Source organism: Chinchilla lanigera, unplaced genomic scaffold (genome assembly GCF_000276665.1).
Source record: "Chinchilla lanigera isolate Chin_1 unplaced genomic scaffold, ChiLan1.0 scaffold00032, whole genome shotgun sequence".
Lineage (NCBI taxonomy): Eukaryota > Metazoa > Chordata > Mammalia > Rodentia > Chinchillidae > Chinchilla > Chinchilla lanigera.
Window position 1 is genome coordinate 915,096 of NW_004955433.1, and position 18,547 is coordinate 933,642.

An 18,547-nucleotide genomic window follows, 5' to 3' on the forward strand; every position below is an offset into this window, starting at 1 on the left:
GCAGGAGGAGACCAGCCTGGGCTACAAAGTGAGGTCAAGGCCAACCTGAACTGCATAGAGAGACCCTCTCTCAAAAAGACAAAGAAAAAAAAGGCCAGCCCCAATCAGCCAGGCCTTGTCTCACCTGCCTTACAGAGGAGCTACGGAGCAAAAAAGAACAGTGACTGCGGGTGAGGCAGGGAGAGGCTGATCGGTGTGGGCCTCCTCCATCTCTAGTTTTCAAGGCTGGCTGTTTCTCCTTAGGTCTTATTATTGGGGAAATGCAGAAGATAGAAATCTGAACTAAGACGTGATATGCTGACCCTACTGCTACAGTTTCTAACACAAAAGGGCAAAAAAAAGGTTCTAAATTACAAGCTACTCCCAAAAACCCGTATTTATTCACACAAGTGCTAATCCTTCACACACAAGAAATTATGCAAATTAAAAATTGTATTTTATTGTCACTGGGAAAGGCTTTGATAGATCTCAGGAAAAAACTAAGATGGTCCTTAAAGAAAGGAAAGACAAACATGTATTTTTCTTTTTATGTATGTGTGTGCGTGTGTGTATATATATATGTATATGTATATATAAACATTAATACCTCCTAATGTAAGACCATTAATTGCCTTGCCTTTTTATTTTCCTCTGAATTCCACAAATGATATTAAATTGTATCAAAATGATACTAGGATTGCTACTTACCAATGCAGGAATATTTAATGTTCTAATTAAATCAACTTTAGGGTCTCCGACAGATTGGTTTCGTTCAAAAACATAGGCCTTGTTGCTAACAGCAGATACTGTTGTTCCATTATCTCCAAATTGGATATTGGCTTTGTTTCTGATCTCCCTAAAAGAAAAATGATTTTATTTGAAAATGAAATGTTTCCTTTTTCAGTATCAAAGTTACCTCTTTCAGCACAGCAGTCCCAATATAATAATTATTCCAAGAGACTTCGGGTACCGAGCCTCACAATCTGGGGGTGAAGGCTGCACTGCGAGGGGGAGTGGCCCAGACTATTCTCAGGAAACTGCTGTTCTCCTTCTTTTTCCCCCAACTGCGGATGCATGAAGTGAGGGCACCGTGACCAGGGAAGCAAGGCCACTCTCTCCTGGGCTGTGGTTTGGTCCTGCAATGTTTCCAAAATTTTCAGTTCAATTCATAGATTCCATTTAAATTTCAGTGTTTTTGCCATGGTCACCTTATTTCTAACTTGAATTCGGTTGGAAATTCACTTGGAACGCCGAGGCACAAGGCTGAGCGAGTGAGAAGAGCTCACGCTGGTTTCCCACACCCAGTTCAGGTTGGCTCCTCTAGAGGGGCTGCCAGAGAGCTCTCCGAAAGGGCGTGGAGCAGCACGGTAGGGTCGCTGTGCTTGACACCAAAAATTAAGTATTTCAAAGAGCTGGTGGAAAGGGTCCTCAGGGTTCCAACTCAAAGAGAGGGTAAATGCCCATCACCCTCGTCTGCTCACGACAGACTGCGCATATGCACTGAAGCATCACACTGTGACCCACAAACACGTATAATTATCATATCAACTAACAATAAAGTTACATTTTAAAAAAATACTTGGTAACAGCCGGGCACAGGGGGGCAAGCCTGTAATCTCAGCACTGGGGAGGCTGAGGTAAGAGAATCACTGCAAGTTCAAGACCAGTCTGGGCTACAAAGTGAGCTCCAGGCCAGCCTGAACTACACTGCGAGACCCTGTCTCAAAAAGACAAAATAAATAAATAAATAAAAAGTAAATTTTTAAAAAACAATAAAATACTTGGTATCAGGCCTGGTGGAACATGAAGGCGCAGGCTCGCCTTGAGCACAGAATGGGACCGAAGCAGGACAAGGCTGCTCTCCGCGCGTCCACTGAAGTCGAAGTTAGGGCCGCAGTGCTCAACAGGCACAGACACGGCCAAGCCGAGCAAGAGCATGAGCTAGCCGTCCAGCGCCTGTTTCAAGCTCGGCCTGCCTGGCGCTGCGCGGTGCCTGCTGAGCCCCTCATCTGTCTCTCCGACCTCCCCCTCCTCCTGCACGGCAGGGCTCCTCTGACAGGGCAGCCCTCGCCACAGGTGACTCTGGAGACCTGCGTTGTGGCTCACTGGAATCTAGGTATATTCTAAGTGTAAAATACAGACCAGATTTCAAAACCAGTACCGACAGAAGTTATCTCCATACCTCTTTAACACTGATTACATGCTCAATTGATGTTATTTTAGGTATAATTAGTAACATACAATATATTGTTAACATAAATTCCACTAGTTTATTTTAAAAATGCAGTACTAAAAATCATGTCACAGAACGGTTCACGTCCTGTTTGGTTTGGACAGAAGTCCTCTCAGAGTTGGCACCCAAATACCTGGTTAGGAAGGCACCAGACAGCGGCCGCCCGCCCGCCCCTCCCAGACTGCTCCTGGCCACTGCGTCCTCCCCCAGCTTCTCCTCCCCGGCTCTGCCTTGTGCCTTCTGTAAGTCTCTGACACTGTTACGAACTCCTGGTAACATAATTTCAATAGTGCAGGAATTATTGTGCAGGTCCAGACAGAACACAAGTAAGCAAAAGGCAGAAACTTGCATGTTTTAGACTTCTTTAAACGTGCCAAAATCTTTCTAGATTTTACAATAAGAATCAATGAGAAAATAACAAATATTATTTGTTACATCTGTCCAGAACAGGCAAGTCTGTGCATCTTCACGGCACCAAGCACCAAGCTGCGCATGGTGATCGCCCACACCGGTGCTCTTACGGCTCTTTACACACTTTAACCCACTTCATTTCTTTCTGTCCACACAGCAAGTCTGCAGTTCAGACAGAGCATGTACCGCTGCCCTGCTGTCACAGATAGGGACAGGACATACGATGGGAGCTGCATGCGGGGCCATCTCGCCAGCACACAGTTCTCTTCCCTTGGAGTCAGGCAGCCTCTCCTGAAAGGTGCCCAGCAAATGCCACATCTAAGTAATTACGAGCAAGAAAATGTCACAGTCTTTCCTGTTCACGAGACACACACAAGAACGCTGTCAGGGTGGGCGGCATCTGCAGTGCACTTGGGCTGTGTACATCCACACCCTTGTCCTCCGGTGATGGTGCCGGTCTCCTTTCCCTCAGGCACACCCAACTCCTGTGGCCTCGGAATCCTCAGCCCCAAAGTCTTCAGGCAAACTCTGGACAGCTGGGCTCCCTGCACGGTGCACGCTGGGGTGCTGATGCAGAGACTCCTGAGAAGGGGCTCTCTGGAGTCCTGCGTCTCTTCCAAGCAGCTCCCTTTGATTCTGCTCACGTCCTTTAGCGCCTTCAAAGAGAGCCCCTTCTCATGTAACCTAGCCAGGAGCTTGTCTTGCTTTTCATCAAAGACCCCTCATCTAGGAATCATGACCCAGTGCTTCCAGAGATGAGGACATGGAGATTGGGGGCCAATTAGGAAGTGTCAGGACCACATTAAAATTGTGGTCACCTGACTTTAGGTCGACACAAGCTCAGAAGTCCAGACATCAACTCTGCCAAGTTCACTGGTCAATATGACAGATGAGTGACGTTACCAGATGTGGTAATGCACACCTGTAATCCTGGAACTCGAGCTTGAGGGACAGCCGGAGCCACACGGTGAGCTCAAGACCAATCTAAACCACATGGCGAGACCTCTCTCAAAATAAACAAAAACAAACATCAGTGACCTTGATAAGGCCTTTTTGTTTTCTTCACCCAAGTCCTACAAACCCAAAAGCCTGAATAACTGCAGACCTACAGCCTGCTTCATTTATATTTGTATGTACTGACTCCAGGGGTGACTTTTAAATGAAATTTTGTCCTCAATGCTTCCCCTATAAGAACCTGATGTCTGAGGGGAAACTGAGCCTGAAAGCACCAGCCACTTTAAATCTTGCAGCTTGACTGAGTTTCTCAATAAATTTCAATAAGACAAAGACAAGGTTTCCCAAACCACAGAAACTGTTTTCCTGCTGGGAGCAGATTGTGCCAGGCATGCACAGAAAACCAAGGTTGGGCGTGGTGGGGCATCCCTGTAATCCCTGCACTGACGAGGCTGAGGCAGGAAGATGCCTAGAGTTCAAGGCCTGCCTGGACTACCTGTTAAGTTCAAGACCAACCTGAACTGCATAAAGAGACCCTGCCTCAAAAAAGAAAGAGAGAGATGGAAACCAAAGAGGATAATTTTAATTACCTGGAAAGTTAACATCTGTGCATTAATTACTCCAAGATGCTGAATAAACTAACACTTATCTTTTAGTCATTTGGGTTCCTTCATTTCTTTAATTCTCTGGTAAGAATTAGTATAAGAAGTAACTGAGGGCTGGGGATATTGCTCAGTGGCAGAGTTCTTTCCTACCTGCACCAGGCCCGGGAAGAAGTAACTGAGCACGCTGGGTAGAAGTTAAGTTCAGACCTGCCAGGTTTTGTGTACAGCCCCAGCTTCTGCAGTATTTGCTCTGGACCAAGAAGTTTCCTGCTTCTGCCCTCAGTTTCTCATCTGTAAAGGAGACACTAGGCTGTCTCCTAGGGCTACATGGATCCTTGTGCATCTGCATTCTATGCTGAAGGTGTGGGCCAGTGACAGCAGTGATCCTCGTAGCCCCAGAGCAGTTCGTGCGTGGGTGCACGGTGGAGAGACTCAGGTCATAGGTCCTGAACTCGGCGTCCACGAGGTCCCGGAGCAGTGGGTCCCGCGTCCACACCATGGAAACAGTCCATGCACTGAACTCTTTCCTCTTTTTAAGTTATTATGTCAGGTATTTTTGTTAGAGAAACAGAAAGAAAATATATGGGAAATGAACTAATGGGGTATGGTCTACAGCCAGATTCCATCACTCTGGGGTTGTCTCTGAGCTGAAAAAGCTTGTAAAGGAGAATTTACATCCTGTGTTTCAGGGGGAAATGGGGCAGAGAAAAGAAAAACGGTTGCGCTCTAAATCCCTTAGGCAAACACAGAGTAAGTCAGAGCTCCTCTGTCTGTAGCTCAGTGACCCTTCCTACTGTACTTCAGGGAGGAATGCTTTGGTTACCTTCAGTATCGGGAGAAAGGAGTAAAAGAAGGCATGGGGCGAGGACTTGGGCCACGTGTCTGAGGGACACAAACACACCTTCGCTCCCTAAGCACTGTGTCCCTGTGGGTCAGGCTGTGCCGGGCACGCCAGTGCCCCACAGGCACCGGAAAGTCAGAGGTCACCACCTTGTGTACTAGTGAGTTGTGGGGGATACTTCTCTTCTCCCTCTCCCTCGCTCTTCCTGACAGAGTCAGGCTATGTTTCCCAGCTGCTCTTGCTCTCACAGTCCTCCTGCCTCAGCTTCCCAAGTGCTGGGGTTATAGGCCTGTGCTGCCATGTCTGGACTGGGAGATCTTTTTCTGTTTTTCTTACTTTTGAGCAGTTCAAGGATTCAGAACAAAACAAAACAACTCTTCCACCTAATGACACTTTCTATTTTAAGAAAATACCTCTTGAGCTACCCATCCAAAAGATATCATCAGAGAAGAGTAAGTCAGACACTGAACAAAGGACAGGCTCTCCCATAATACCAGAAAAATCAATCATGGAGCTTACAGTTTTTTTTATCATTTCTTTGATATTTAAAAAAATTTTATGCACTTTGGCTCAGAGATAAGTAAAGGCTAAGGACAACATTTAAATATTTAAGCATGACTCAATGGCAAGAAAGGTAATTAGAACTTTTAAGAAATTAAATGAAAAAAACAGGACTATAAGAGAATAGACATGACTATCAAATTTTGGTAGAAGCGAGTTTTTCCTTTTTAAACTGAGGCATCATAACTGTACATATTTATGGCGCACAATGTAGTCCCACATGTACGTACGGGGTGTGATAATCCCGTGAAGCTATCTGCCTATCTACAGCCCATGACTGGAATCTGTCACCGTTTCTCCAGGCTGGGGGGCGCTCTCAGCACTCTCCGTTAGATGTTCTGCAACCAGTCAGCTGTCATTTAATATTAGAAGGGATTCTCCCCACCCACCGAGCCCTTATTCCCACTGCCGCTCCTCTCCCCGTCCCCTCCCCACACTTCCCAGCTCCAGTGACCTCTGTTCTACTCTCAGCTTCTATGACACCAACTTCCTCGGGTTCACATGTAAGTGGGATCATGCAGTGTTTGTCCTTCTGTGCCTGATTTGACTTAACATGATGTTCTCAGTAACATCAATGTTGCCACAAATGACAGGATTGCATTTGTTTTCATGGCTCAACAATATTCTAGTGCATGTGCATAATACTTTCCCTTTCCTTCTTCTGTCTCTCTCCCTCCCTGCCCTCTCCCTCCTCCCCTCTACCCTCTCCTTTTCCTCTCTTGTTGCAGTACTGGTGATTGAACATAAGGCCTTCACACTGAGCTATATCCTCAGCTTGTTTGTTTTTTTGTTTTTTTCCGGTACCGGCAATCGAACTCACGACCTTGCGCTTTGCCAGGCAGGCGCTTTGCCGCTGAGCTAAATCCCCAGCCCCTTTTCCCTCCTTTGGATACATACCCAGAAGTGGGACTGCTGGATCATATGGCAGCTCCATTTTTAATTTTTTTAGGAAGCTCCACACTGTTTCCTAAAATAATGGTCCTAATTTACATTCCCACCAACAGTATGTAAAAGAAAGAGTAGGACTTTTAACGTCAAAAATGACAGAAAATTTATGAAAGACTATACTTGACAACATCTAAATCTTAAAAATTAAAAAGGCAAGGCTAGGCATGGCAGTAGACACTTGTAATCCCAGTACTTGGGAGGCTGAGGCAGGAGGACTGCCATGAGTTCGAGGCCAGCCTGAGCTACACAGTCAGTTCAAGGCCAGCCTGAACTACCTGGTGAGACCCTGTCTCGAAAAAACTGGAAAAAAAAAAAAAAAAAATTAAAAGGCAAACACAACTACCCCAGCTGTGACAAATGGTTTGACATATGAAGGTCACAGAGTGGCATGAACACACCAGAGCCCAGTAGGCACACAGGCAAAGGGCAGGGACCAAGAGCAGAAATGGGGGTGGAGGGCACTAGGAGGGCACTCGGCCTGGGTGGTGGTCGGGGTGCACTGAGGACTGACGTGCATGTCCAAGACAGGGGACATTCAGTCAACATTTAGTAGTGATGTATTTACTATTTCATGTCATTATCATCTGCATGAGCACTGAGACAAAACATGGGAAATTCCTACAAAATGAGTATATGTTACATATTTGTACATGTGTACCATATATATACATAGATATATACATAGATATACATAATGATAATCATAAAAGTAAAACTTGCTGGGCACGACAGCACATGCCTATAATCCCAGCACTTGGAAGACTGAGACAGGAGGATTGTAAGTTCAAGCCCAGCCTGAGTAATGTAGCAATTTAGTAAGACTCTGTCTCAAAATAAAATAAAAATTTAATACAAAGGCTAGGGTTACAGCTCAGTTCTAAGGCCTTGGGCTCAATCCCCTATATGGGGTCAGGTGGGGGACTAAAATGCATCGATGGAAAAATGCCTGTGAGAACCACAATATTAGCTTTGGTTATCTTTGAGACCATGAAACCACAGATGATAATAGTTCTCCTTCTTTTACTTTACGGCATTTTTAAGTTTATCTCTTGTGAGAGAGTATGTGTGTTGTGTATCTCTTCTAATATAAAATATAGATTATCCTCTTATACATAACACTATATATGATATTCTATATCATATATAATACGGTTGCCATTTCATAACCCAGTATTACCGAATAGTCTTTAAAATGCACTTAACATACATCCCTGACATCATTTTTTTTCTTGCTATGAAACCTAAAGAAGAAATGAGCAACACGAAAAGCAAAACTGAGACACTCCAAAAGAAGGCATAAAATGGGGTATTATAAAATTAACAAATACTTCACAGTTATTGAAAAAAGCCTTAGGCAATTTTTTTTTTTAAACCTTGAAATTAAACACTCAGAAAAACAGAAAAAGATACCTAAAAAAACAAAAAAGTAAATCTCAGAACAATTGGGATGGCCACAGGAGCCCGTGAACTTGGCCCACATAGGCAGCATGTAGAAAGCACAGGTAGCAAAGGTGCAGTAGCAAATCAGCGTCCCGTTCTGAGACCACTGTGGGTGCTCAGCCCCGGCTCTGCACAACTGGACTGGCCGGTTCCTAACAGCAAGCAGGGCAGCCCTCACCTCTGCCACCAAAGCCACGCCGTGAACCAGGCAGTAGTGATCACTGGGCGATGGCAGATAAGTCAGGGCCTCCTCAGTCTGGGCCTCTGCCCACCCCGCCCCCAACACCCCCACACACCCTCCCCCACCACACCCCACCCCACAGGTGGGAATGGCCACCACCCGCCCTCCTTCCCCTTGCCCCAGGCCCCTCTGCAGCACCTATGCAGGGCAACTGGAATGTCCTGCCTTGTGATCTAAAAATAGCATGACCTGAGTAATGAATGTCAGAAAACAGATCCACTAACTATGGCAAAAGCCAAACACAGAGACTAACAGCCTTCCAGAGAGGTCAGGTGTCTCCCTGAAAAGCCAGGTTTTTCTTTAACCCTGGGTACCACGGTCCCTCGGTCCCTCGGTCCCTCGACCCAGCCAGGAGCTCTGGACAGTCTGCATGGTGTTTGTCTCACCCTGACAAAGCCATCCATCTTGAGAACCTGGTATCTCTGTGAGCCTGTCCTTGGGTATCCCTGACGGAACCCCAGGGGTCCAGCTGAGCTACCTTTGTCATATGCTGTTTTGTTTTGTTTTGCTTTATTGTTTTGTTATGTTTTGAAACAGGGTCTCACTATGTAGTCCAGACTGCAGTGAACTCTGCTATGCAGGCTGGCCTTGAACTCAGTGATCCTCCTGCCTCAGCCTCCTGAGTGCTGGGATTACATGGTACACCTGGAATGTGGTTTAAAGTGACCTCTCCACTGTGTCCTGTAGATTTAAGCACACTTCAGAACACTTCAGTCCCTCATGGCATGCGTGCTCCTTACTGGATGGTCAGTGATAAAAGAACTGAGTTCCTGCTCCTTGTGTGCCCTCCTCCTTTGGGAAGAAGGGTAGACAGGCAGCCACTGAAAGGTGTGGAGCTGCTGCTGTGAACACACTGGGATGTAAAGAGAAGGGCAGGTGGGGGCGGACGGCCTTGACAGAGGTGGTTGTGCAACACTGGGGTGGTCTCATTGGGGGCTCACAGATAACTGGGGTGCAGTTAGGAGCCACAAGTCACCAGTGGCCCCCAGCATGCTTGGAATGTAAAGTGCTTCTGGGATTTCAGAGACTTAGTGTGAAAAAAGAATGGAAAGTAACCTATGAACAGTCCTGAGTAGCACAACATGTTGAAATAATACTATTTTGGATCTTAGTGCATTAAAAATATTAAAATTAATTTTACCTTTATTTAATTATTTTATTTATTTATGTGGTACTAGGGATTGAACTCCAGGCCTTCTCACTGAGCCCCATCCGCAGCCTGGTTGCTTGTTTACTTTAATTTGAAATATGATTTTGCTAAGTCACTAAACTGTTCAAGCTGGGCTCAAACTTGGGATCCTCCTGCCTCAGGCTCGGAGAGTGCTGAGATTATAGGTCTGCACAGGGCCAGGCCTGACTTTTCTACTTCTTAAAATGTGCCCATTGTAAAAATTTTAGCTTGAGCCTAAGTTGATTATGTTGAGCCTAAGTTGATTATGTTGACTGACACAAGTGAAAATGCGTCATGGAGGAGTGGCCACCTGCCCAACCACCCCCCCAACCCGCCCTGCACCCGGGGCCTCTTCACCTTGTGTGCTGGGGCCCAGGGCCCTCTGTGGTAAAACTCTCCACGCCCTTTCTCAGAGCAGCACTTTAATAAATACGAGAGAGGAGACACCCAGGGCCTCGGAGGAGCCCAGCGTAGGTTGTCCCCTGGGTGAAAGGCCGTGCACTGCACAGCCCTCGTACCTCCTGCAGAATGCCCACCACCCTCTCTAGGTTACTTAGGACCACTTGAGCAACGGAAAAACCTGCAAATCGCTACTGTATTGCTGTAAGGTTCAGGAAAAATGACAACAAAAGTGAGCAATGCGGGCCCAAGAGAAAAGCCATGGGAGCTGTAACCATGAGAAGGGCCATAGGGGTGGACTCACGCAAGCCCTTTGGAGCTCACAATGTGCCACAGATTGCTTCAGATGCTAGACATAAAACTACAGGACATAATGTTAGCCGTGCTAGATTTTAGACTTGCTTTAGTCCCAATGCTCTATATTCCCCACTTTGCTCTTGTTGCTTTGCTATCTTCTGCCTCAGAGCCAGGCAAATATAAACTAAAACCTCCACAAACTATAAGCTAAATAAATCCTTCCTTCCTTAATTTTGGGCGTTAGATATTTTGTCTCAACAACAACAAAAATAATCAAAACAAAATTTAATACCTAAAGAGTAGGATTGTTACTGTGACTGTACCTAACCATGTGGTTCAAGAGCCTTTAAAAATAACTCATAAGGGGCTGGGGAAATAGCTCAGTGGCATAAGTGCCTGCCTGGCAAGCACAAGGTTGTGAGTTTGATCCCCGGTACCACAAAAAAAAATAATAATAAATTTAAAAAATAGAGTTTAAAAAGGTTAAAAAATGTAGCCTAAAAAAAAAGCGCTAAAACAACTTCGGCTGTTCTGTTTAAGAGATTTTAGTAAAAACTCAAAAAACGAAAAGGTTGATAAAAATCCTGCCAATAAAAACCAAACTTGAGAGGCTTCTACTAAAAAAAAACCTACATTAGTTGTTAAACTCCAGATGATATGTGTTATGGCTTGACAAAAAGTTTGTGTAAATTTTGCCTGTGTCCAAAAAATTTGCCTAATACTGAGTTGAAAAATGACAAACTGATTAATCTAACAAAAAAAATTTCAAAACAGTCAAATATTAAGACAGTGATGGCTATTGTTGGGGGCTTTTAGCCAAATTTATGTTAAAAAACAAAAATACATGCCCGGGAGGTGGGCCCGGGAAACTGCGCAGCAGGCCGGCCACCACCACGTGGTCCAGAACTATCATGGCACAGAGAAGCAATGACTCAACTGGCCTGCCACATGCCAGCTGGAGTGGCCCACCTGCGGATACGCATGAATCATCCTGACATGGAGAAAACCCTGCGAATACATGCCACACAACGGGTCACTCTTGCCCCTGCCACTGAGAACCAGAAAGGTCCAGAGTCAGCAGAGGAGCTGCTGCTAACTAAGGACTTGGAGAACACAAGAATACAGACTACGCCCAAAGACTCAGAGGTCTAGTTGACTGGGGTCATGAGAGCCATTCGGAAGCCGGAAACCAGGAGGACCTTGAGCAAAACCTGGGGAGACCCCCTCGAAGTCATTCTTCCCCTGACAGTACAGGCTGCGGTGGGGGAGCGCAGGGAGCTCCGGAGAGGTCTGCACTGAAATTCCTGCTGCCTGTGCTGACAGTTGGGGAGAGGACACTAACTGGTTGTGGGGTCCTAACCCAATGGGAGACTGGAGAGAAAAATCTACAAAAAATGGCTTTCACACCAGATGGCTCACTTGAGATGTTAGTAAGAATTGCCTCCTCAGTATTCTATACCCGTGACAAGGAGAAGGCTAAGGAAAGAAAACAAAGAGACTGAGAAAAAGCAGCTGCTTTTGCTGAAGCATTAAGAGAAACACACCCTAAGTCTGATTCTTGGGGCCCCAAGAAGAACTCGACAACTACATTCATCTGCTACCACTGTTAAAAGCCAGGCTACCTCAAGAGGAACTGCCCTGAGAGGCCCCTTGGGCCATGCCCTGAATGCAAAGGTGACCACTGGAGATGGGTCTGCCCTCTAAAGCAGAGGCCCCAGAGCTCAGACCCATCCTACCAGTGAGCCCAACAGGAATGAGGGGTCCCGGGGCATACTCTGCCTTCTCCCTCTGGCCAGACTGTCATCTCCATGGAGGAGCCCTGGGTAATAATGACTACTGAGGAAAAAGGAAACAGCCTGTTGCTAGACACAGGTGCAAGTCTCTCGGTCCTTCTTTTCAGTTCTGGCCTTCCTTCCAGCTGTCACACCTCAATGAAAGGAATCACTGGTAAGGAGGTAATACGCTATTTTTCACAACCTTAGGCTGTAACTACTTGTTAGATCTTTCTTGCATATCTCTGTCTTCCTGAGAAACCACTTTGAAGATACCACCATGTATTACAGCAGCCACTGATATTTTCCTAGTAATCTGTCCATAACTCTGTAATGTTTATATTGTTCCTACACTATTTTGTAAATGGATGTATGTTTATTATTATGTGTTTCCTACAGCAATCATTGAGAATAGTTAATGATTATTCAATTGGTCACTCATGTATAGCTCTATTTATTTTCTTTAGAAGCCACTTTGAAGATACCAAAGTATAGTACAACAACTATTGATAATCTCCTACCCTTTTGTCTGTAACTCACTATTATTTGTCTATTTGTTTTCCTGAGAAACTATCTTGTAGATAACAATATGTAAAACAACAACCATTGATAATTTCTTACCACTTTGTCTGTAATTTGGTAAGCCCCTCTATTGCTGTTATCCTTCTTTTACTCTTTAAAATAAAAGAAAATTAAAAAAAAAAAAGCCCAACAAAATAATTTAAAATGTTGTAAGTTTGGCCAAAAAAAAAAACAACTCCAAAAAAACTATAAATTACAAAGATAAAGCTAAAAAAATCTCCACTACTAAAAAACAAAACAAAACAAAAAAAGATGCCCCAAGGGCATCACAAAAAATAGCAAGTCTCTACCCTTTATAGCCTCAAAACTACAAAGACAAAAAAACTTTGCTTTAAAAAAAAAAAAAAAGCCACAAAACACCATGTTTCAAAATGGCGGCAGCGGCCACAAGGGGTTCCAAAATGGCAGCAACATAAAAAATTTGTTCCTCAAAATTAAATTCAGATTGCCTAGCAATTCAGGCACTCAACCCCTATGGCCAAAAAAAAAAAAAAAAAAAAAGCTTGGCTACTACTCCAGATAACAATAAACCTTAACATCATCCACATAGCCCAGGCTTTAAAAACAAGAAATACAGCAGTTCTAAAGTGAAAAAAACTTCCACTCAGATTTCAAAAGGCCTGAGCAGCCTAACAGTGTGCCTCTAAAAAGACAATGTATAAAGCTGTGAGTGGGAAGCAATCTGTGGGCCTGTGATTATTTAATTATTGGTGAGTTACAAACTACACAACAGGAGCGGAACTTCTCCAGACATGGTCAGTCCACACCTGGTGAATGTGGACACAGACTCCATTAAACAGGCCAAATGCATATTGAAATACAGTTCTCACTGGAAACATTCATGATTTAGGGAGTAATATGTAGGCTTCGTTACTGATACATTAAGCTGTAGCAGCAGATCTGATAACTGGTAGTTTTAAGGTGTTCATGGTTTTTTGTTTTGTTTTGAAACAGGGTCTCACTATAGCTCAGGATGGCTTTGAACTCACTGTAGCCCAGGCTGGTCTTGAACTCATGGCGATCCTCCTGCTTCAGCCTCCCAAGCACTGGGATTACAAATGTGCGCCACCACTACTGCCCAACAATTTTAAGGTATTTTTGAACATTAATAACATTCCAGAGAGCTAGAAGGAAATACACACTGCCTGTGCCACCCAGCAGTGGGGTCGCAGGTACCGCTGGGGCTTCTGTGGTGTAACGCACACCTCACGCTGAGGAAAAGACCACACACAAGTCTACAGAGAAGGAAGGGTAACGCTCCCCGTGCAAGTCACAGACCACCCTGGAGTTTAGCCAGCAAGCCCCAGGGATCTGTAGATCCCAGGACGAGAAGCTCTGTAAGATGCTCCTGGACTCTGCCCGGAGGGACTGCCAGAGGCCCCCATACAACGGGGAGGGTGACAGGCTTAGTTATACTCCTAGGATTGAGTCCAGACCACAGCAAGAGCTCACCAACACACACAGTGACCCAGGAGACATTTCAGCAGAAGAACAGTTTGCTCTGGGTTATAAACACAGTTCGTGTCTTTCATTGTTTGGATATGTTGTTTTTTGGAGATGGGAATCTCACTAAGTTGTCCAAACTGGCCTCAATGTCCTGGGCTCAGGCAGTCCTCCTACCTCACCCTCTGGAGTAGCTGGGGCTGTACCCAGGGCCTTCTCATGGAGTCACAACCTCAGCCTTTTTTTTTTTTAAGTGATTGTTATTTTTTAAATTTTCACACAGTTACTGGAATGCTGGGACTGTGTCTCATGGTGACAGAAAACGAAACCATAGGGAGAAGGGTAGGGTGCAAGCAAATCCCTTTGAAAGATATAAAGGCGGGAAGTACAGGGTATGCAGAAGTCACTGTAATATGATGTCATGAACTGTTTTGGAAAATACCTAGAAGAGGAACGGCTGGGTCCAATGCAGGTTTTTAGTTTTCTGACAAGTCTCTGCTGATTTCCATAGCAGTTGTACCAGTTCACTCTGCCACCAACAACGAAGGTTACTTTTCCATGGCAGCCACTGCAGCATTTGTTATTACTTAATTTCTTGAAAACAGTCATTCTTTCTGGAGTGAGATGGAATCTCAATATTGTTTTAATTTGCATTTCTCAAATGGCCAGTGATGTACATTTTTTCTCTGTGTTTCTGCATCTGAGAAGTGTTCTGTTCACTTCAGATGCCCCTTTGCTGAGTGGGTCTTTAAATTTGTGGAATGTAAGTATTTTGAGTTCTTTATATAGTCTAGATCAATGGTGGTGAACCTATGGATGTGTTATTTATTTTTCTTTCACTGTACAGTGAAGCCTTGTCTCAAAAAGGTCCCCCCCAAAAACCAGGACCCAGTAAGGACTCATGTACTCTCAGCTACTGAATAGCTGAGGTGGGAAGGAGGCTGACTTGAGTCTAGGAGTTTGATACAGCATAGCGAGACCCTGTCTGAGTTGTCTAAAGCTTAGGCATCTTATCTGCCACCCCAACTAATTACAAGGAGACTGCAGCTGCAGGAACCTCACTCCTGCTGTAAAGGCCTTCCTAGAGAAAACACAGTTCTCCTAAATTAACATAATTTACTACTTGAAAAAGTCCTGCCCAGATTCCCACGGTTTTCTTGAGTATCCTCTTCCTTTGTTTGAAAACCAAATAAATATGGGCTGCCCACAGCAGTCTTTGGCTAACTCCGAGAATACTAGAACTGTAAGGGAGTTAGTCCCTCCTGGTTCCCTAAAATCATTACCATTGTCTGCATTTATTTAAGCCTTTGAAGTCCACTTGCTTGGGAGACTGCAGACCTGATCAGCCTGCAATAACTTAGGGTTATTTAACCTGGTTTTTGATATTTTGGCACCCAACGTGGCTTGAACCCAGGACCCTACCAAGGTTTAATATTTGGATTGTGATTTTTTTTTTCCTTTTTTTTTATTTTATTTTATACCTGTGAGTAAGTCTACGTAGAGTGGAAAGTGTGGGAGATGGAGAAGGCCTTCACAGGACGATGTGTCAAGTATTATGACTGGATGTTCATACGACATAAAAAATGGGTTAAGATACTTAAATAAAAATCTCTTAGGGTGGAGAGATTGTTGTACAGGCCTCCAACTGATGAATAAAAAAGCAGCTGCCTGGAGTAACATTAACCAGTTTTTGTTCATTAATAAGGAGCCCCAATGATCTCCATAGCCTTCTGGGAGTTACCTCAATTAATACTGTTCAAAATATATTACTGTGATATGTTTACGTTCATCACTGTCAGAAGGTTAAATTTTCAAAAATTAAGACAACAAGGTTTTCTGATTAAAAGATGCTATTGGTACCAAACTAAATTTAAAAAAAATAAAATAAAATAATGACAATTTGTTATTACTAATTTCATGTTGTATTAAATGTATTCATGCCCTCAAAATATACAGTATTTTAAAATACAAAGCTGAAATTGTTCATATAATGTTAGACATCTGCCTTTCTCTTGTGTTCTAGATATTTGTAATAAGAGGTTCATGTCAGGTCAACATGAGGTCATCACTCTAATGATAATTTTTTAATAAGAACTTATGTGATGTATATGCTCTGTATATGCCACTACATTTGGAGATGATTAGACGTTAAACAGCCCAATGTTATAAATTTCCTCAACGACATCCTACTGAAAGAAAACAAATTAAATAAAAGCTTCTTATGTATTACATAGGGGTGACTGACTAAAAGAGCTAATGTATTCCAACATTTAAATATGATTAAATGTGTTTAAAATGTGTTTAAATGTTTAAATGTTACACATTTAATTGTGTTTCATAAATTTCATCATGTCTATTATGTTACAATACTATGCATGGCTTTTGATTTTGAATTTTCTTTGTAAAATGATATAACTGTTGTCTGTTAACATTCTGCAGGGATTCAACTACTAAACACTCATGACTGGTAAGAAATAACAATTCTCTGGCAATATTTTACATTTCAAGGTGCTTAATACTCAGATAAAATTTTAGTAATTAAGTTCACTGCTCTCATATTACAATGTAATGTCATTAATCTTCTCTGCTGGTTGTTTAAGAACTGAGGTTTAGAGACCAAAAATTAAGATGAATTGGGCTAAGAAGACACCAATATTTTGCCCAAAGCCCTCCAAGGTCAAATAAGACCCAGGATATAAGAGAACCTCTGCTGCAACATCACGCAACTCAGTTGAGTCCTGATCTTCTGATCAAGGAGATGATGGGACCACAGAAAAAAGTGACTGTATGGTGTATAGTGTGCCTAAAGAGAGTCACCAGGAGAAAAAAGTCTCCCAAGCTTTCACAAAAAACAACTTGTTCAAGCAATGGCTGTGACTCATCCAGACGGCTAACACTGACGAACGTACTGAGAGACACTGTACATGTTTCCAAGGTAAATCCTGAGGGGATTTAACTGACCTTGCAAAAAATTAACTTTAATTAATATAGCTCTCACTTTAACTTGGTCATAAACAACCAATAAAAAAGTATAACTACAAGATATTAGATAGATAAATAAGGTGTTCCAATACAGTTAGTGACATGGGGACAACGGTATGTTTATATATTATCAGGTCATAAAACATCATTGTGGATGCCATCCTGAAACATGGGGCTATGGAGAGAAGAGATCTTCAAACCCACGGCAAAGTCCGCTGCCAACAGACCTGTCATGGATTCTACAAAGGACTAATTATATTAACATGCTTGTGTCTTCTACTTCTGTTCTGACAATGCTCATCATATTTCAACTGCTACATTTACAAAAACAAAAAGGGTGAGTTGTTGGAGACCACTACAAAGTGGCTCCAAGCAGGATTTAATATTAACCAATTGACTTTCCATGTTTACTTGTGAGTTGTCTAGAGCTTAGGCACCTTGTCTGCCACCCCAACTAATTACAAGGAAACTGCAGCTGCAGGAACCTCACTCCTGCTGTAAAGGCCTTCCTAGAGAAAACACAGTTCTCCTAAATTAACATAATTTACTACTTGAAAAAGTCCTGCCCAGATTCCCACGGTTTTCTTGAGTATCCTCTTCCTTTGTTTGAAAACCAAATAAATATGGGCTGCCCACAGCAGTCTTTGGCTAACTCCAAGAATACTAAAACTGTAAGGGAGTTAGTTAGTCCCTCCTGGTTCCCTAAAATCATTACCATTATCTGCATTTATTTAAGTCTTTGAAGTCCACTTGCTTGGGAGATTGCAGGCCCAATCAGCCTGCAATAACTTAAGGTTATTTAACCTGGTTTTCGATACCTACTAAAGAATAAAGGAGAATCAGTAGTATTAAATAATAGTAAGGGAAAAAAACAACTAGGAAAAGGATAAATAATAGGTAGTACAGATTGAACTAGAGGAAAAGAAAATCAAAAATACTAAGGGAACAAGTTAAAGGATAGCAAGAAGAGAGGAGAAAAGCAGGACTTGTTCAAACAAATAAAACTAAGTAATATTTTAAAAAGGGGAGAACAAGAGAATGGGTGATAAAATTCCAAACTCCACTAAAAGTAAAAGTCAAAGACAAACTAGTAGGGGAGCAAAGAAAAAAAATGGGTTAAACAAAGGGAGAAGAAAACAGAGAGAAGCTCCTAGTATTTGCAGGGAGGGTTTCCTTCAGAGCCTGCAGTCTTTAATCTCACAAAGTCACATTCTTCTCTGCCCCTCTTTACAGTCTGGGGGCTTGTGTGGACGTTTCTTAGTTTAAGGAGACCCCTCTCCCTAATCCTGTTTGTGGCAATTGTCCAAGCTGGAGCCTAGAAAATGTGTGGGGCACTGGGTTCTGAGGTGGCTGCTATGGATTCCTGCTGATGGGGGCCAGCATGAGGTACCTGATGTTTTCTCTGGTAATCAGGGGAAGCAGCTCCAGGCACCAGGTGGAGGCTCGTGTCACCTTGGCATGCCCAGAGGAGACCCAGGTGTGTCCAGGATTAGTGTTGGGGAGATTCCAGCAGGCCTGGCAAGGGTATAGGGCACCCTCAGATATCCCAAGCACAGGGCGAGTCGTCAGACCTTCAGCCCTTGAGCCCAACATGCTGGGTAGGGACTCTGCCTGGGTTCTGTCAGAGACCTCACTGTGCTCAGGGTGGGGCGGTTCAGGTGGCGCTGCATGGGTGCTCCCACAGGTCA

At 43.7% G+C, this 18,547-nt stretch overlaps 1 protein-coding gene across 1 annotated transcript in view; it reads right to left on the reverse strand.

The window, feature by feature from the left end:
• The window catches only part of Scarb2 (scavenger receptor class B, member 2), a gene marked incomplete at its 5' end in the record, with an annotated part of 78,193 nt that overhangs the window by 30,356 nt on the left and 29,290 nt on the right, over window positions 1-18,547 (reverse strand). The window contains 1 exon segment of the mRNA XM_005388182.2: window positions 688-835. Within this exon segment, the coding sequence (XP_005388239.1) occupies window positions 688-835 (148 nt within the window).